General features: G+C 55.2%; 2 protein-coding genes across 5 annotated transcripts in view; one reads left to right on the forward strand and one right to left on the reverse strand.

Annotated features, from left to right (window-relative positions):
- The first annotated feature begins 3,786 nt into the window (after positions 1-3,786).
- P2RX2 (purinergic receptor P2X 2) lies at positions 3,787-7,014 on the forward strand. 3 transcript variants are annotated; one of them, XM_059140382.1, is made up of 12 exons: positions 3,787-3,988; positions 4,096-4,231; positions 4,324-4,395; positions 4,496-4,571; positions 4,642-4,738; positions 4,892-4,972; positions 5,082-5,220; positions 5,609-5,739; positions 5,910-6,000; positions 6,139-6,204; positions 6,294-6,371; positions 6,540-7,014. In XM_059140382.1, exons 1-12 carry the CDS (start codon positions 3,813-3,815, stop codon positions 6,642-6,644), a joined length of 1,248 nt encoding a protein of 415 aa, XP_058996365.1. In that variant the 5' UTR covers positions 3,787-3,812; the 3' UTR covers positions 6,645-7,014. The 3 variants fall into 3 exon arrangements, with proteins under 3 accessions (XP_058996365.1, XP_058996364.1, XP_058996366.1); XM_059140381.1 differs by having other exon boundaries at positions 6,294-7,014; XM_059140383.1 differs by lacking the exons at positions 4,324-4,395; positions 4,496-4,571 and having other exon boundaries at positions 3,813-3,920; positions 6,294-7,014.
- A 1,452-nt stretch (positions 7,015-8,466) lies between these two features.
- POLE (DNA polymerase epsilon, catalytic subunit) overlaps positions 8,467-17,408 on the reverse strand; it is a 47,024-nt gene continuing 38,082 nt past the window's right edge. For both annotated transcript variants that reach the window (XM_059139640.1, XM_059139641.1), the window contains exons 46-49: positions 11,133-11,333; positions 10,749-10,874; positions 10,003-10,092; positions 8,467-9,882 (exon numbers count right to left, since the gene is read on the reverse strand). In XM_059139640.1, coding sequence (XP_058995623.1) covers positions 9,769-9,882; positions 10,003-10,092; positions 10,749-10,874; positions 11,133-11,333 — 531 coding nt within the window. In that variant the 3' untranslated portion in view covers positions 8,467-9,768. The remainder of the gene's footprint in view (positions 9,883-10,002; positions 10,093-10,748; positions 10,875-11,132; positions 11,334-17,408) is intronic.

The raw sequence follows: 17,408 nt of genomic DNA on the forward strand, positions 1-17,408 counted from the left end.
ACCCTCTCTGCCAACTCCAGCAGCTTGGCCCAGGGACAGGCCAACACCCCAGGGCAAGGTCTCTGTCATCCCCAGGCCACAGGCAACGGGGAGCAGTGGTCCATCGCACCCAGGACCCAGGCAGCACCACGACCCACCCCCTGCACCCAGCCCCCGGCCTCACCCATCTGCTTTCCTCTCTGTGGACGGTCCCGTTTGGGAGACTGTGTATAAATGGGCTCATCCAACAGCTGTCTTCACGGATGAGCTCCTTTCCCTTAGCGTAGTGTTTTCTAGGCTCACCTACGCTGTAAAGCTGTAACGTATGAAACATAGAAGGTACTTGTTTCCATTTCTTGTAGAATTCTACTCCATTGTATGGATAATACCACATTTTATTCATTCATTCATCAGTTGCTAGACGTTTGGGCTGCTTCCAATCTTAGCCATTATGTATCATGCTATGAACATCGTATATACGTGTTTCTGTGTGGAAACATGTTTTCATTTCCTCCGGGTATTCCATCCAGAGGTGGAATTGTGCACCCTGTGGTAAGTCTAAGTTTAAACCCTTTGCTGCACAGCCCACATGGTTTTCCAAATTGGCTGCTACATTTTGACAGTCCCACAAACTGTAAGAAAGATGGGATTTTCCCACGTTCTTGCCAACATTTGTCCTGTCTTACCTGGTGGGGTGAAGTGATAGCTTCCCTCTGACTGATGATACTGAGTTTCTCCACGTACTTACTGGCCATTTGTGTCTCTTCTTTGGAAAAATCTCTATTTGGATACTTTTCTCATTTTTAAAATCGTTATTTGTCATCTTGTTATAAATTGTGATTTTTTTAAAGATACAAATCCTTATCACATGTGTGATTTGTAAATGTTTTCTCCCATTCTGTGGGTATCTTTTCACTTTCTCGATGGCATCCTTTGGAGCACAGAAGTTTTTAATTTTGGTGAAGTCCAGTTATCTTTTTCCTTTTTTGCTTTTAACTTAGTTGTAATTTATATGAATCCATTGCCAAATCCAAGGCCACAAATATTTATTCCCATGTTTTCTTCTAAGAATTTTAAGATTTTGGGTTTGTTTGTTTTTTTTAAGATTTCATTTATTTATTTGCCAGGGAGAGAGAAAGCGGCATGCACAGGCAGGGGAAGTGGCAGGCAGAGCAGGCAGGGGAGAAGCCTCCCGGCTGAGCAAGGAGGATCCCAGGACCCCAGGATCATGACCTGAGCTGAAGACAGGCACTTAACAGACTGAGCCACCCAGATGTCCCAAGGTTTTGTTTTTTACATATAAGTCCTTGATGCATTTTGAGTTAGTTTCCATGTATTATATGAGATACAGGGTCTAACTTCATTCTTTTGCATGTGGATGCCCAGTTTCCCAGGACCAGTTATTGAAAGACTACTCCTTCCCATTAAATTATTTTGGTACTTGTCAAAAATTAATTATTTGTTCTATTTTACATATTTATGTTTTACTTCCTGGTTCTTGGCCCAATTCCATAAATCTGCATTTCTAGCCTTAACTCAATAAGGGAGAATGGCATTGCTGGGTCCTACAGGGACTTGTCTTCATTACTATAGCTTTGTGGTAAGGTTTGACCGTGGAGAGTACGAGTCCTCCAATCTGCTCTTCTTTTTTATTTATGCTTGTTTTATTTTTATTTTATTTTATTTTAATTTTTTATTTTTTATTAACATATAATGTATTATTAGCCCCAGGGGTACAGGTCTGTGAACCGCCAGGCTTACACCCTTCACAGCACTCACTGTAGCACATTCTCTCCCCAGTGCCCATCACCCAACCTCCCTGCTCTTCTTCATCAAGATTATTTCAGCAGCTCTGGGTCCCTTGCACTGCCATAAGAATTTTAGGATCAACTCATCCTTTTCTGCACCTGGGACTCCAGTAGGGATTGTGGTGAAGCTGTAGATACATTTGGATTTAGTAACAAAAGAAAAAAAAATTTCATTGAAATTAAAGACTTCTGTGCATCAAAGAACATTACCAAGACAGTGAAAAGATCACCTGCAATGGGGGAAAAACTTGCAAATCGTGTATCTGACAAGGGCCTGGTGTTCACAATATATAGAGAATTGTTACAAACCAGCAACAAAAAGGCAAACTAATTCTAAAGTCAGCACAAAATTAAATAGACGTTTACCTGAACAAGTTATACCATTTCCCCACTAGAATGATGAGTAAATGAGCTGAAACTAGCAAATGTCCCCAAGGATGTGCAGAGACTAGAACCCTCATACATGCTGACTCCCACAAAGGTGGTGCAGCTGCTCGGAAGACAGTACAGGGATTCCTCACAAAGTAAAACACAGGAGTACCGTGTGACCCGGAAACCCTATACACCCAAAGAATTTAAAATAGCTGTTCAAACTCGTACTTGGACACAAATGTTCATAACAGCACGAGTTACAAGGGCCAAACAGTGAAACACCCAAATGTCTCTGAAAGGAGGAGCAGATAAATTGTGGGACAATCCCTCGCTGGAATATTATTCTCCCATAAAGAGGAGTTAAGCACTGGTACGTGCGACCACCTGGATGGACCTTGGAGACGTGCCCTGGGAAAGAAAGTAGACACAATGTGGACAATATTGTATGATTCCACTATAGGAAATCTCCTAAAGAGACAAATCCACAGGGAGGAGGAAAACAGGGAGTTTAGTTGGGCATGGTAACAATGTTTCCACGGTAGGAACAGTGGTTGCACAGTTAATTGAAATGGTTAATTAGGGGGCGCCTAGGTGGCTCAGTGGGTTGAAGCCTTTGCCTTTAGCTCAGGTCATGATCCCAGAGTCCTGGGATCGAGCCCCACATCGGGCTCTGTGCTCAGCAGGGAGCCTGCTTCCTCCTCTCTCTCTCTGCCTGCCTCTCTGCCTACTTGTGACCTCTGTCTGTCAAATAAACAAGTAAAATCTTTTAAAAAAATGGTTAATTAGATGCTAAGTGAACTTCACTTAAATAAAGTGTAAAAAATTTATCATTTTGTGACTATGATATCTGGGATTTGCTCCCAAATTATGAAATGGGGTGAAGGTTAAAACGTTTCAAGAAAAAGACAACTTTGGTTTGCAAAGATAACAGAAATGAATTGGAAGTGGATAAAAGCAGGCCGGCAGCCAAAGCGCACAGGTGAGGACTGGGGTCTGGACCCGAGGAGGGGGCTGGAGCTGAACGGCTCCTAGCGCATCCTAGATCCTGCAAAGGGGCTGTTCGGCAAAGCAAGGGCCCAACCCTGCCGGCAGGGAAGGTGAACACTTGCTGAGCAGCGGGGACCCGGTGGTGGGGGGGATCCAGGAATGCCTTCGGAAATCACCTCCTCCTACACCTTGAACATCCACCCTGCACACCGCGGTGTCAGTCACCTGCATCTCGACCAAGCTGGGAAACTGTATCAAACACGGACGGCCCTTCAGGTTGGGCGCGCGCCGGCGTGACACGCGGCCGGAGACTCGAGGAGACGCCGGGGCCGAGCCGCCTCCTCCGCCCATCTCCACCGAGTCCCCCGAGGGCTCTGCGTCCTCCCCAGGGACGTGCGGGCCTCGGTGTGTCCTCGGGCCCTCGCCGAGCGCGGTGGGGTGCAGGCTGCCGGCTCGGCTCTGCCTACTCCGAGCCCACCTGCCGGCACCTGCCAGGTGCGCCCCCGCGCGCTCCGAGCCCGGGCTCGGTCGGGGTGGGGTGGGGCGGGGAGGGGCAGGGCGGGGCGCCACAGGCCACGCCCCGGGGCGGTGCCGCGGGGCTCCCCTGCCCGCGCCCCTAGCCCGCAGGGTGCGCGCCGCGCCGCGCCCCTGGCGGAGCTGCGGGACATGGAGGCCGCCCAGCCCAAGCCCCCCGCGGGGGCGGACGCGGCCCGGCGCCTGGCCCGCGGCTGCTGGTCCGCGTTCTGGGACTACGAGACGCCCAAGGTGATCGTGGTGAAGAACCGGCGCCTGGGCATCGTGTACCGCGCGGTGCAGCTGCTCATCCTGCTCTACTTCGTGTGGTGGGTGCGGCTGGGCCGGGGGCTCGGGGGCGCCGGGGCCCAAAGCCGCGGGGAGCGGCGGGGGAGGGTCCCGGGTCGCCTCCAGAGCGGCGGTGCCCGTCCTGCAGGTACGTGTTCATCGTGCAGAAGAGCTACCAGGACAGCGAGACGGGCCCCGAGAGCTCCGTCATCACCAAGGTCAAGGGCATCACCTTCTCCGAACACAAAGTGTGGGACGTGGAGGAGTACGTGAAGCCCCCGGAGGTGCGTCTGCCCACCCCGCGCGCCCCCCCGGAAGGAGCGAGGGGTGCCTGCGTCGCACACCTCAGCCGACCATCCCCTCTTTCTGAGCCCAGGGAGGCAGCGTGTTCAGCATCATCACCAGGATTGAGGTCACACCCTCCCAGACCCTCGGAACCTGCCCAGAGGTGAGGCCAGGTGGAGGGCAGAGCTGGGGCTGACGGAGGGGAGCCGGCTGTGCCTGCCCCAGAAGCTGTGGGGATCCTCACCAAGCTGTCTCCTCCCTAGAGTATGAGGGTCAGCAACGCCACCTGTGACTCGGACGTGGACTGCGTGCCCGGGCAGCTGGACATGCTGGGAAACGGTCAGTGCACGCCGGACAGCGGTGGGATGGGTTGGCGCCCCTTGTACCCTGAGCACATATCTGCCCGCAGGCCTGCGGACTGGGCGCTGCGTACCCTACTACCAAGGCTCAGCCAAAACCTGCGAGGTGTCCGGCTGGTGCCCGGTGGAAGACGGGGCCTCTGTCAGGTGTGCACCTGGTGACCCCTCCTGCCCGAGCCCCAGCTGACAGCCCAGCACTACTCTGTTCCACTCCTTTCTCTCCTCACTGAGCAGAGCCGTGGTGTGCTGGGTGGGGGACTGGGGTGGGAGACTAAACACATCCAGTCTGTGCCTCCTCAGCCAGTTTCTCGGCAAGATGGCCCCAAATTTCACCATCCTCATCAAGAACAGCATCCACTACCCTAAATTCCAGTTCTCCAAGTAAGAGCCGCGAGGGTATTGTGACAATGGGCTGAGGACGGGCGCTGCCTCCTGGGAGCGCGGGGTTTGTGGGTGCAGGGCACCTCCCGTTGCTGGGCCCTGTCTGCAGGGGCAACATAGAGCACAGGAAGGACGGCTACCTGAAGCGCTGCACGTTTGATGAGGTCTCGGATCTCTACTGTCCCATCTTCAAGCTGGGCTTCATTGTGGAACGGGCAGGGGAGAACTTCACGGAGCTGGCTCACACGGTGAGGGGGCAGCCGAGGCACAGTGGGGGGCCAGCTCTCCTTCCAGATGCGGACCCCTATTGCCGATGAAGGGTCTGCCCACTCCCTTTGCCGTCTTGGCCAGCCCTGGCCCTGTTCAGACAGATGAATGAGAAACGTGATCAGCCAACCCATCTGGGCATGCATGGCTCCTGCTAAATTATTGACTCCTGGTCACATAGCTGGCCACTGCTGTCCCCTCATGCTTCAGCAGTGGGGCCCACCCAAGCACCCCAGCTCTCAGCCCTGAGCTGCCCCAGGTGCCCCAAGATGAGCACCCCATATGCAGTCTCAGGGCAGGACCCCATGGCCCTCAAGGGTCCTCTGTGTACCCTCCCTGACACCCATCTCTGGGTCCACTTCTGGGCAGGGTGGCGTCATTGGGGTCATTATCAACTGGGACTGCGACCTGGACCTGTCAGCGTCAAAGTGCAACCCCAAGTACTCCTTCCGGAGGCTTGACCCCAAACATGTCCCAGCCTCTTCTGGCTACAACTTCAGGTACCTTGGTCTTGGGATGCCTGGTTCCTCATCTGCCCTGGCTGCTCCGAGATGACAGGGCAGGTGCTTGAAGGTTCAGGGCCTCCGGGGCTGGTGGAGTCTTGGAGCGTCCCATGTTGGGCGATGGGTGAGCACCCACCACCGTGCTCCTCAGGGTCATGCTTTCCCAGGTTCGCCAAATACTACAAGGAAAACGGCAGCGCCACCCGCACACTCATCAAGGCCTATGGGATCCGTATTGATGTCATCGTGCATGGACAGGTGAACCAGCCCGCCCTGCCTACTAGGGACTCAGGCAGGCCCCAGGACTGAGCTGGCACAGCCCCATCTCCCCCACCCACCCTTGAGCCCCACTTGCCCCAGACCCCACAATCATCTAAGGCAGCCTCCCCTCCCAAGGCAGGGAAGTTCAGCCTGATTCCCACCATCATTAATCTGGCCACAGCACTGACCTCCATCGGGGTGGTAAGGAAATGCATGCTGGGTATGTGGGGGCGTGGGGGCGGGGTGGAGGGGGGTGTCTCTTGGGCCCTCACATGTGGGTCTCGGCCCAGGGCTCCTTCCTGTGTGACTGGATCTTGCTGACGTTTATGAACAAGAACAAGGTGTACAGCCATAAGAAATTCGACAAGGTGTGCACACCGAGACGCTTCCCTGATAGCTGGCCTGTGACTCTGGCGCTTGTGTTGGGCCAGGCCCCTCCCCCACCCCACCCCTGCTCTGCAGACCCCGGCCAGGCCGGCCAAGCTCTGGCTGCCCCGTCCCCATGGCTTTGCCCCACCTCCGCCCCATCCAAGCAGATGGCGGACCCTCCCCAGCAGACGGCGGGACCAGAGCTGTGCACCTCCGGACCTTCCCAGCAGGACTCCACACTCTCAGACCCCCGAGGTCTGGCCCAGCTCTGAGCCCACCACATACCTTCCATGATGCTGTGTCGAAGGCTCTGCCTGGCAGGGCCCTGAAGCCTGTGGTCCCAAGAGACCCAGGCCCTGCTCCCCCGGCAGCCCACGGAGACCTGCACGCTGTGCCTGGGGGCCCTGCCCTCACACCTCGACACTGTGACTGGGAACCACAAGACCCCTGTGCAGTGGGGCAGTGGGCCAACACCATGTGCCTGGCCCCCTGAATTCCCCAGGGCCGGGGTGGAATGGGTCAAATTGCCTTTGTCCCCAGCTGACCTCCCTCCCAGGCTTCTCAGCCCGCCCCGCCCAGACCCTTTGCTTGCTTCGTAGCCAAGAAACCACACATCCAGAATCCAATAAACCTGTGAGCAGACCCTTGGGCCTTGTTTTTCAGGAAAAGTATCTTGAGGCCCTGAAGAGAAACACTTAGGAGAGGGTCCTTGCGTGTGGGAGATGTGGGCGCCCTTGGTCCTGACTTCCCTCTAACCAGCCTGGGTGCAGAGTGCATGGACGCGTCTATCCCCACATCCAGCCAGGTCACGGTGACATCCGACCGTGGCGGGGTGCCGTGGGCAGAGGGAACCCAACTGCACCCAGCACCCACTCGGCAGTCAGCTTGCCTACCAGCTTTCTGAGGATGGGTGTGTCACCCCAGACCCAGACCTCAAAATATGGGACAGGATGGGGACTCTGGAGGTGGAGGGGAGTCCGGGAGTAGGTGATGAGAGTCCCACTAAGGAAAACACTGGTTCTTGCTCCAAATACCTGTGCAAGCGCCCCAGGCCCTGCTTACAACAGGGCCGCGGGAAGGGCAGGAATGAATGCTTCGAGGGGGACGGACAAGTTCAGGGCCAGGTTGAGGGGACGCACAGGCCGGCAGCAGCGGATATGGCTTGCAGATAATTGGTTAGCACACCCGGACATGCCACAGCGGGTCATTACATTCAGCGACTCTGCCTGGTGCCTGTCTGGCCAGGCCCCCCCCTTGAGGGGCTGCCAGAACTTGGCTGGACAGCGGTTTCCCTAGCAACGAGGACGGCAAACAGGTCTGAGGCAGCATGGGCACACTTCCCACAGATCACCTCGGCTGGGATCCCATCGCTCCCAAGGTCCAGTGAGAGCTCAGACCCCGCCCAGGCCCCCAAGTCCCCAAGTCCAAGTGACACTGGCAGGTGGCCAGAGCCAGCCCTCCCACCTGGGCCAGCAGTCACACACACCTGAGAAGCCCCCACCTAGCCCCCTGTCTGGACCCTTCTAATCCTCAGGGTAGGAGCCCAGTCCCCAGTGCCAGCAGCATCCTGGCTTACTGACATCCAGCTCTAGTTTTGCAGAAACTGGCTTTTCGAGTTGGGGCTGGACTGCAGCTCAAGGACCACGGCCAGGGGTTCAGGTTGCTCATTCTCAAGCAGGAGAGTCACCCTGGGGCCCTCAGCCGCCCCAAATGCCCCAGGCCCCAAGCTGGCCTCTGCAGTAGCCGCCCTGCTGCAGGGACAAGCCGGCGGGCAGTGTGCAGGCCCTCCGCCCCGCGCCCACCCCGCGCTGGGGCCCCTCTGGCTCTGCTTCCAGGAAGCCTAGTTAGCCCCCCCTCCCCCACCCAGCCCTAATTTGATTTAGTCTCCATCTGGGGGCTGATGCAGGCTCTGTCCACCTTCCAGCCAGTGTCGGGTTTCTCGTGGCCGCGGGGCCTAGACACACCCAAAGCGCAGTACCCAGGGGCCAACGCACTTGGCTGGACCGATGTCCGCTGCTCCTCCCGTCCCTGTACAGATGGAGACACCGTGCACGTGTACCCATAAAAATTTCAAGAAATGTAAAACTCAAAGAATGAAATGAAGTTCACAGTGTAATACTGAGAAGTTTGACAAAAAGGATGAATTTAAGCCGGGCTCCAGCCCACAGTGGCCCAGAGCTCCCCCGAGGCTGCCCATTTGGGGTCTGCGCATACAATTCAGCGAGCCTGCCTGTCCCCTCCCTGACTCGGCCGTTCCTTTTCTGCTCCCAGTCTCATTTAGTCAGAAGCCAAGTGTGGGGACGGTCCTCCGGGCCACCGACGGAAGAGCAGGAGCAGCGGCCCAGCGGTCTTCCCGAGGTCACCGGAAGGTAGGCCCCACGGCCTGGGGCTCTCCCTCGCCCAGCCCCACCCGTACAGAGCGCCGCACGTCATGGCCCACATCTGCGGCCTCACTCCGCTCCGAACACGCCGGCGGCAAGCGTCCAGCATTGAGGAGGCCACAGCCCTGACCTAGCCGCTCTGCCGCAGGCAGGTCAGGGCAGCAGGCCCAGGGCTGGCATGCTCCGCTTGGCCTGGGGAGGTCAGGCAGGCACCAGGGTGACGGCAGAGCAGGACCACGCAACCCCAACAACACTGCTGCGGCTGCTTTCTCCAACTCTCCCAAGACGTGGACCCCTCAGAGCTGAAGGGAAAAACCTAAAATCTTACGCATGAAGAAATGATTTCCCCAAACCCGGGCCCTAAAGCGTGGAAGTCTGACAGATGGTGTGCACCGCCCCTCCCCTGGGCCCTCAGGCTCCCTGCCACTGTGGGACACTCCTCACAGCGCAGATTCCAGTCTCGTTGCTGCACACAAGGGGTCTGTTGTCACATGAGCCCTGGCCCCTGTAGACCCTACTGTGACCAGGAAGTCTCCAGGAACTCATTGTGTGAAAGACGCCCAGGTCCCCACAGGGTTCGGCACCGGGATTCCCGGGAAACGGCCCAAATCCTGCTGGCATTGAGCTATCGGGCATGTTCTCTGCAGTAACAAGCAATCAAAATCCGGGGCCGCAAACTCCCACCAGGCGACCCGCAGGGACTCTGCCCAGACAGGAGACCACCCTGGGCAGCAAAGGAGACCGGACAGCCGGGAGGCTGCTCAGTCAGCAAGACACAGTCCTAGGGCCCCGGCCTGCAAACACTGCTCAAGCCCAGAGTGGGATGCCCTGACCACAGCGGGGGCCCAAGGAACCCAGAGGTGGTGACGCTTCCTGCTCCGGTTGGTTCAGGCCTCCCTGGGCCCCGTGACCTGCTCCCCGAAGCTCCCTGCGGCTGGTGTTCCTTGGTGCTCCGTCCTGGACGTGGTCACAAGCTTGGGAGGTCAGGGCCAGAATGGGGACACGGCTCGAGTCGCTACTGGCCCAGCTGAGGGTTCTTCTGTAGCAACCACTCCAGGGTCTCCATGAGGTATGACATGCCATAGTGCTGGGCAATGTTCTGGAAGATTCCAATCTGCTCCATGAAGACCTGCAGAAACGAGCAGTCACAGTGAGACCTGGCCGCAGAGCAGGCCCGGGCGCGTCAGCGGAGAAGCGGGTGCGGGCAGATGGGAAAGGCAGCAGGGTCGGCTGGCTGTGGGAGCCCCACCTTGGTGCGGATGGTGAGAGCGAAGGCCCCCGCGCAGCTGCAGAACACAGGCATGTTGGCCTCCTTCACCCCCCGGCACTTCAAGCAGATCTGCAACAGGAGCAGCCCTGGTGAGGAGGTCCCCGGCCCAGGCCGGTCACCGCCAGCCGTGGCCACTCGTTCGGCACATTCACTGGACAGGACCTCCCCGCCCTCCACAGCCCTGGCCTTCAGCTCAACCATGCATAAAATGTGAGACTTTGTGAGAGAGTATTTATCCAAATGTGACAGCTGCTTCCTAACCCCCTCAGTGTGAGCACTGCACCCTTGACTCTGCATCCTGGGGGCTCCTCACCCCTGCTCCGTCCTCGGGTCTCCGCATTCCAGGACGCCCCCTCAGATCGCTGCTCAGACGTCCCCGGTCAGCGGGAATATCCCTCCATCCAACACTGAAAACTTCCCTGTTTGTTTCTCTTCCCCATCCATTCTCCTTACACTCCCCGTGACTTACACACTCTCATCTTGCTTACTGTCTCTCCCCTCTTGCTACAATGAAAGGTCCGTGGGGCCAGCCCTGGCCCTGTAGGAACCCCAAAGACGTATAAGAAGTCAAAAGGTCGCTGCCTGAACCACAGGGTGGTCACCTCGGAGGACCAGGTTGTGATTTGAGAAGTGTGCACAGCCGTAGCTTCTCCTGGGTGCAAACAGCTTATCCAGAAGGCCTCTGCCTGGAGAAGGGCCATCCTAGGGCCAGGCCCACTGCTCACCAGGTCCTGCAGAGTGAAGGCCATCAGCTTCTTCTGCAGAGCTTCCACCAGAGCCATCTCGATGACGGAGGTGTCGTAGGCAACCTGACAGTTGGAGCAGAGCCACTGCGGCAGTACAGCCCCGTCCTAGGCAGAGGAGGAGAGGGCCAGGTCACTTCTCTGTGCAGCCTTCTGCTCAGCCTTCCCCAGGGCCGGGGAGGGATCACGTGGTACACGCAGGGGCGCTGTGGGCCCAGAGCACCGCCACCGCCAGGTGTGTTTACAAGGACACTGTTCTGGTCCGTGGCAGCGAGGGCCTTTTACATCAGAACTCACACGGGCGCTTGTGGGGGGCCCAGAGCATCTCCCGTCCTGACCGACGGCAAGGGCGCGGCCGCTGCGCACCTGAGAGAAGGAGGACCCCCTGCACAGGTCCAGGTCCCGGCAGAAGTTACAGCTGCGGCAGATGACCTCGGGGAGCACGTAGGAGCGGCAGGGGTCTCGGAACTGGGCCTCCTCCGAGAACTCGCCCACGTCCACGAGACGAAGCAGGTCTCGGTTCAGCTTGTTCACCTGGTTTGTGATGTTCGTGTCCAGAGACAGCACCTTCAGAGAAGGAGCCCGAGTCAGGGATGGCCCCCTGGGCCTCCCGGCTGTCAGGACTGGGAAAGCGTGCGGGGGACTCTTGGAGCTGCCGTTTCTCGGCACCCCCCTGCCCCTCCTTTTTCCCGCGGGGAGCGTCAGAGGAGGGGAGTTGCGGCAGCCACACCACTGGATCCTCGGTGTGGGGCCCTGTGTGCAGAGGCCCTGCCCCAATCCCAAGGCTCACGGTTTCTGTCAGCTGCAGGGGACTCTGGGGCACACCGATGTGCCCTCCCGTCCTCCTCCTGACTCCTTCCTCCTCACGGACTGTCGTCCAAAACCGACGAGACTTCACGGTCTCACTCGCAGAGTGGGGGATTTCAAGCCCCGCTGCTGGGGGGGCTCCCACGCCCGCCTAGAGAAGCCTCTGCAGTCTCCCACTAGAACCCGTGCAGCTGACGCCGGGAAGCCTGCAGACCACGGAGGAAGCGTGTAAAGCCCTATCCCGATAGGAGAGGAAAGGGCAGGACCGACATCTCTGGAGACCTCTCCCACACCACAGAACCAAAAACCGCTTGGAAGACATTTTTGAGAGAACGAGTTACAGTCAAACTTGAAGCCCACCACCCTCTCCAGCGAGACAAGTAGACCACGGCAAGGAGGTAAATTTGCAAGTGCGCACAGTGAGGATCCATAACCTGTTAGGCTAAAAAAACCTACAGATTATAAAGTTCGGATAAAAAAATTGGATTGAATTAAAGAGAAAAAAAATGAAAAGAGATTTCACTAGTGAATTCCCAAACATCTAGGCAAGAATATTCTACTAGCATCTTCTGGGAAACATAAAAGGGAAAACACATTTAAACTCATTTTATGAGGGAGCACCCTAAAACCAAAGACAGTAAAGAAAACAGCAGACCAACAGCCTTCACGTGCACTCAAAATCTCCAATAGAACACCAATAAACCGAACGCACTGATCCACAGAGGAGAGCTCATCCTGACCAAGAGGGACTTACTGGTCAGGCGTGCTCTCTGTGGTAACTCCGGATCTCAGGAACGCAAGGCTGGATCAATATTTAAAAATCAGTGCCGTCGGGGCGCCTGGGTGGCTCAGTGAGTTAAAGCCTCTGACTTCGGCTTGGGTCATGATCTCAGGGTCCTGGGATCGAGTCCCGCATTGGGCTCTCAGCGGGGAGCCTGCTTCCCTTCCTCTCTCTCTGCCTGCCTCTCTGCCTACTTGTGATCTCTCTCTGTCAAATAACTAAATAAAATCTTTAAAAAAAATAGCTCCCTTTTCTTCAGTAAGCTATTTTTTATCAGCATTATTATCATTTGTTTATTATTGAACTATAGCTGATCTACGTAGGCACTTTTTAATGACCCAGATTTTATAGGTCTTTGCTAGAAAGAGATCTTGCTGAGTCCTTCTGAACCATACGTTCAGCTTTCTGTTGCAGAGGCTGGAGCTGAGGTGCTGAGGACAAGCGCCACACACCCATGGGGGCCCCAACCCCATGCGGGGAGAGCTCCCCCCACTCGCTCGCCGGGCCCCCCGCTGCCGCCACCTGTGTCGCATGGGGAGTCTGCATTTATTTATCTGCAATGTTTTTTTTTTAAATAAAGATTTTATTTATTTATTTGACAGAGAGAGAAATCACAAGCCGGCAGAGAAACAGACAGAAAGAGATGAGGAGAAGCAGGCTCCCCACTGAGCAGAGAGCCCAATGCAGGACTCGATCCCAGGGATCATGACCCGAGCAGAAGACAAAGCTTAACCCACTGAGCCACTCAGGCGCCCCTATCTGTAGTCTTGATGCCGGTGCCCTTGAGAGGAGGGGGGATGACTGAGCCTGGGAGTAACCATAAGCACACACCCAAAGCACGGACACCCTACAGCTGCTCATGCCATCACTCTTCAAAAACACTAGCGTCGGGACGCCTGGGTGGCTCAGTGGGTTGAGCTACACTGCCTTCGGCTCCGGTCATGATCTCAGGGTCCTAGGATCAAGCCCCACATGGGGCTCTTTGCTCGGCAGGGAGCCTGCTTCTTTCTCCCTCTCTCTCTGCCTGCCTCTGTGCCTGCTTGTGATCTCTGTCTGTCAAATAAATAAATAAAATCTTAAAAAAAAAATAAAAATCAATGCCGTATCTAGACGGCCAACAGACACACAAGAAGACACGTAACATCACTCGTGATCAGGGAAACACGAAGCGAAACCACAATGAAGGGCCGTCTCCCGCCTGTCAGAACGGCTAAAATAAGAAACACAAGAAACAGCAGGTGTGGGGAGGAGGCAGAGAAAAGGGAGTCCTCGTGCACTGCTGGTGGGGTGCGTGCTGGTGCGGCCGCTGTGGAAACAGTGTGGAGGGTCCTCAGTGAGTTAGAAATAGAGCTGCCCTAAGATTCAGTACTTCCGCTACTGGGTATTTGCTTTAAAAAAAGAAAAGAAAACACTAAAAAAAGATAAAAGGAAACACTAATTGAAAAAGATCTGTGCACCCCTACATTTACTACGGCATCATCACATTTACTACCGCATTGTCACTACATTTACTGTGGCATTATTTAGAGTCGCCCATTACGGCAGCAGCCCAAGTGTCCCCTGATAAGTGAATGCATAAAAAAGATGTGATACAGGAGATAGGTTTGTATACAAATATTGTGTGTGTCTACACAGTAGCACTGAAGAAACGGAAGCTGAAGTTTAAAAGAGTCAGCACCATCACAATAGCACCAAACGACCTGAAAATCTTAGGTGCGAACATGTGCGATATTTATATGCCAAAAACCCCACACACTGCTGGAGAAATGGAACATGACCCAGAGAAACGGGAAGATACAGGGGTTCACGAGCTAAGACTCTAAGCACTCAGATGTTAATCCTCCCTAAAATTATCTAGATTAAAAGGACTCCAACCAACATTCTAAAAGGACTTTTTTCCTCTGGGTAGGGAACCGATATACTGATTCAAACATTATATGGAAAGCAAAGGAACTAGATGGACTAGCCAGAGCGATTTGGAAAAAAAAAAATAAAGTTGAAGCAGTCACACTGTCCGGTTTCCAAGACTTACTGATAAAGTCACATAATTCAAGACGACGTGGGTTAGAAAACAGTGAGGTGGATGGGGATCCAGAAGACCCGTACGTGTACACGGCCACGTAAGCTTTGACACAGACACCAAGACTATCCGATGCAGAGAGGCCAGTCTTTTCAGATCAGTAGTACTGGGATCATTAGACACACTGACACAGGAATACCAACCTCGGTCTAAAACATGCACACCGCATAAAAATTAACTCAAGGGCTCCCAGGTAGCTCAGTCCGTGAAGCCTCCGACCGTTGCTTTTGGCCCAGGTCATGATCTCATGGTTCGGGGGATCCGGCTGCTCCCTCCCACCCGCCCAAATCGAGCTCTGTGCTCTGCTTGAAGACCCTCCCTCTACCCCTCCTCCCACTCTTATACAGGACAGTAAGAGCTCACCCTATTCAAAAAAGTCTAGTGGTGGCTCAGTCAGTTAACCTTCCGACTCTTGATTTTGGCTCAGGTCATGATCTCAGGGTTGTGAAGTCCAGCCCCGTGTCCGGCTCCAGGCCCTGCTTAAGATTCTCTCTCTTCACCTCTCTCTGCCCCACCCCTCTAAGAAAAATAAATTTCTTTTCAAATATTTTATTTATCTACTTAGAGAGAGGGAGCAAGAGGGAGAGAGAGAAAGCGCACAAGCCAGGGGAGGGGCAGAGCAGCAGACTTCCCACTGGGCAGGAAGCTGATGCAGGACTAATCCCAGGGCTCTGGGATCATGACCTAAGCTGAAGGCAGAGGCTTAACCCACTGAGCTACCTAGGAGCCCGAGAAAAAAAAATTTTGATGAATTAAAGTTAAGATCCACTCACCGAAAAAATACTGTTAGGAGAATTCTGAAAAAGTAAACCAACGTTTGGAAAAAAATATATGAAGAACTCTTAAAACTAAAAAATAAGGGGGCACCTGTGTGGCTCAGTCAGTTAAACGTCTCCTTTGGCTTAGGTCATGGTCCCAAGGTCCTGGGATCAAGTCCTGCGTCAGGCTCCCTGCTCAGCGGGGCGTCTGCTTCTCCCTCTCCCCCTACCCCCTGCTCATATCCACCCCACCCCACTCTCAAATAATCTTTTGTTTACAAAAACCCTCAAAAATAAGAAACATGGGGCGCCTGGGTGGCTCAGTGGGTTAAGCCGCTGCCTTCGGCTCAGGTCATGATCTCAGAGTCCTGGGATCGAGTCCCACATCGGGCTCCCTGCTCAGCGGGGAGCCTGCTTCCCTCTCTCTCTCTCTGCCTGCCTCTTCATCTACTTGTGATTTCTCTCTGTCAAGTAAATAAATAAAATCTTAAAAAAAAAAAAAAATAAGAAACATGACCTCAAGAAAAAAAGACCTCCTTTTTAATAATGGGCAAAACATTTAGACATTTCACCAAAGATGTATGGACAAAAAAGCAGCATGTGAAAAAACACTCAGCATCATTAGTACTGGGGAAATACAAATTAAAAATGAGATACCACCACACACCTATCCGCAAAGCTCAACTTCTGAAAATGCCCGGGAGCTGGGAGGCACGTGGAGCAGCTGGCCTCTGCTCATAGGCCGCCGGCGGGAATGCAAACCGGACCCGCCGCTTTAGGAGTCCGCACTAGGACAAGACCCAGACAATCCCCCTCTCCTCCATCTTTGCCCCATAAAATTTAAGTTCTGATAAAATGAAACGTATGCTCACACAAAAACCTGTATGAGAATGAGAGAGCAGGGGCGCCTGGGTGAAGCGTCCGCCTCTGGCTCAGGCTGCGGTCCTGGGATCGAGTCCCACGCGGAGCTCCCCGCTCGCAAGGAAACTGCTCCTCCCTCTCCTCCCTGCTTGTGCTCTCTCTAGCTAGCTCTCTCTCAAATAAAACCTTTCAAGAACAAAGAAATGAATGTTTATAGCAACTCCAGTCTTAAAAAATCCAACAATAAAACAGATGTACTCAGCCACTGCAAGACCAACCCCGGCTCTTCCGCACGACAGGACGCCTCTCAGTCGCAGAGCGGGACAGAGAGCACCGGAACGGGCAGCAACGGGGAAGGAGCACGGACCCCTTCCGCCAAGTCAAAGAAGCCAGACGGAAAGGGACATGACCATGCAAGGGCCAGACGGGCGGCTCCCGGAAGGGCAGGGCAGGCGTGGCTGACCCCCGCGGTGCCTGTTTTAACCCCCCCCCCCCCCCCCCCCGTCAGTGGCTTCAGCACTCTGTGAGCTCCCACAGCCACACCCCACAGAGTGACCTGCGCGCGCCTGTCAGGAAGCACAGGGACACGGGACAGATGAACAGACAGTTCGGTGCATGCCAAGACGGGTGCCCTGTTCGCAGGATGGTAAAACGTTCTGCATCCTGACTGTGCTGGAGACGTGGCACTGTGGGTCTTTGCCAAAACTCACACACCACACGTGAACAACGGTGAGATCTCACTGTAGGGAAGTTATCCAGATATTGAAAATTGTGCAGTCCACGACAGTGGCCAGACGGCGTACTGAGCTACTCCTTCGGCGGCAGCAGCAGTCACCTGAGCCCGGCCCCGAAAGGCAGTTTGCGGGAAGGTAACCTGATCCCGCAGCAAAGCCTCTCTCCGGCAGAGGTGACACCTGCGAGGGAGCCATCTGGTAATACAATCCCATGGCGGGCTCGGCCTGCCTTTCCCAGAGAGGCATGGAGCTGCCAGCAAGCTCTCCCCCACCGCCACGCGCATCACAGCATGTTCCAGCTCCCACCAGCCACCAGATCACGCACAACCATTTCACCACTCCACACGTGCCTCTCACCAGCACCCCCAGATCCTACTACCCCAGGGTCTTTGCATGGACCTTCTCCCTGGGGTGCACCTGGCCAGGCCCTGCAAGTCAATGGGGTCTCACCATGGTCCCCATCTTCCTCACCGGCCCTGCCCCGTTCCTCCGAGCCCACCTACCCCTCACTGACGCACAGGCTCCTTGAGGATAGGGGTCTCTCCTGTCTTATCTCCTTCTCACCCCCAATGCCTCCCACAGCAGCTGCCCCGATGGGGCAGCAAATGATGATGGAGTCAC

Source organism: Mustela lutreola, chromosome 11 (genome assembly GCF_030435805.1).
Source record: "Mustela lutreola isolate mMusLut2 chromosome 11, mMusLut2.pri, whole genome shotgun sequence".
Lineage (NCBI taxonomy): Eukaryota > Metazoa > Chordata > Mammalia > Carnivora > Mustelidae > Mustela > Mustela lutreola.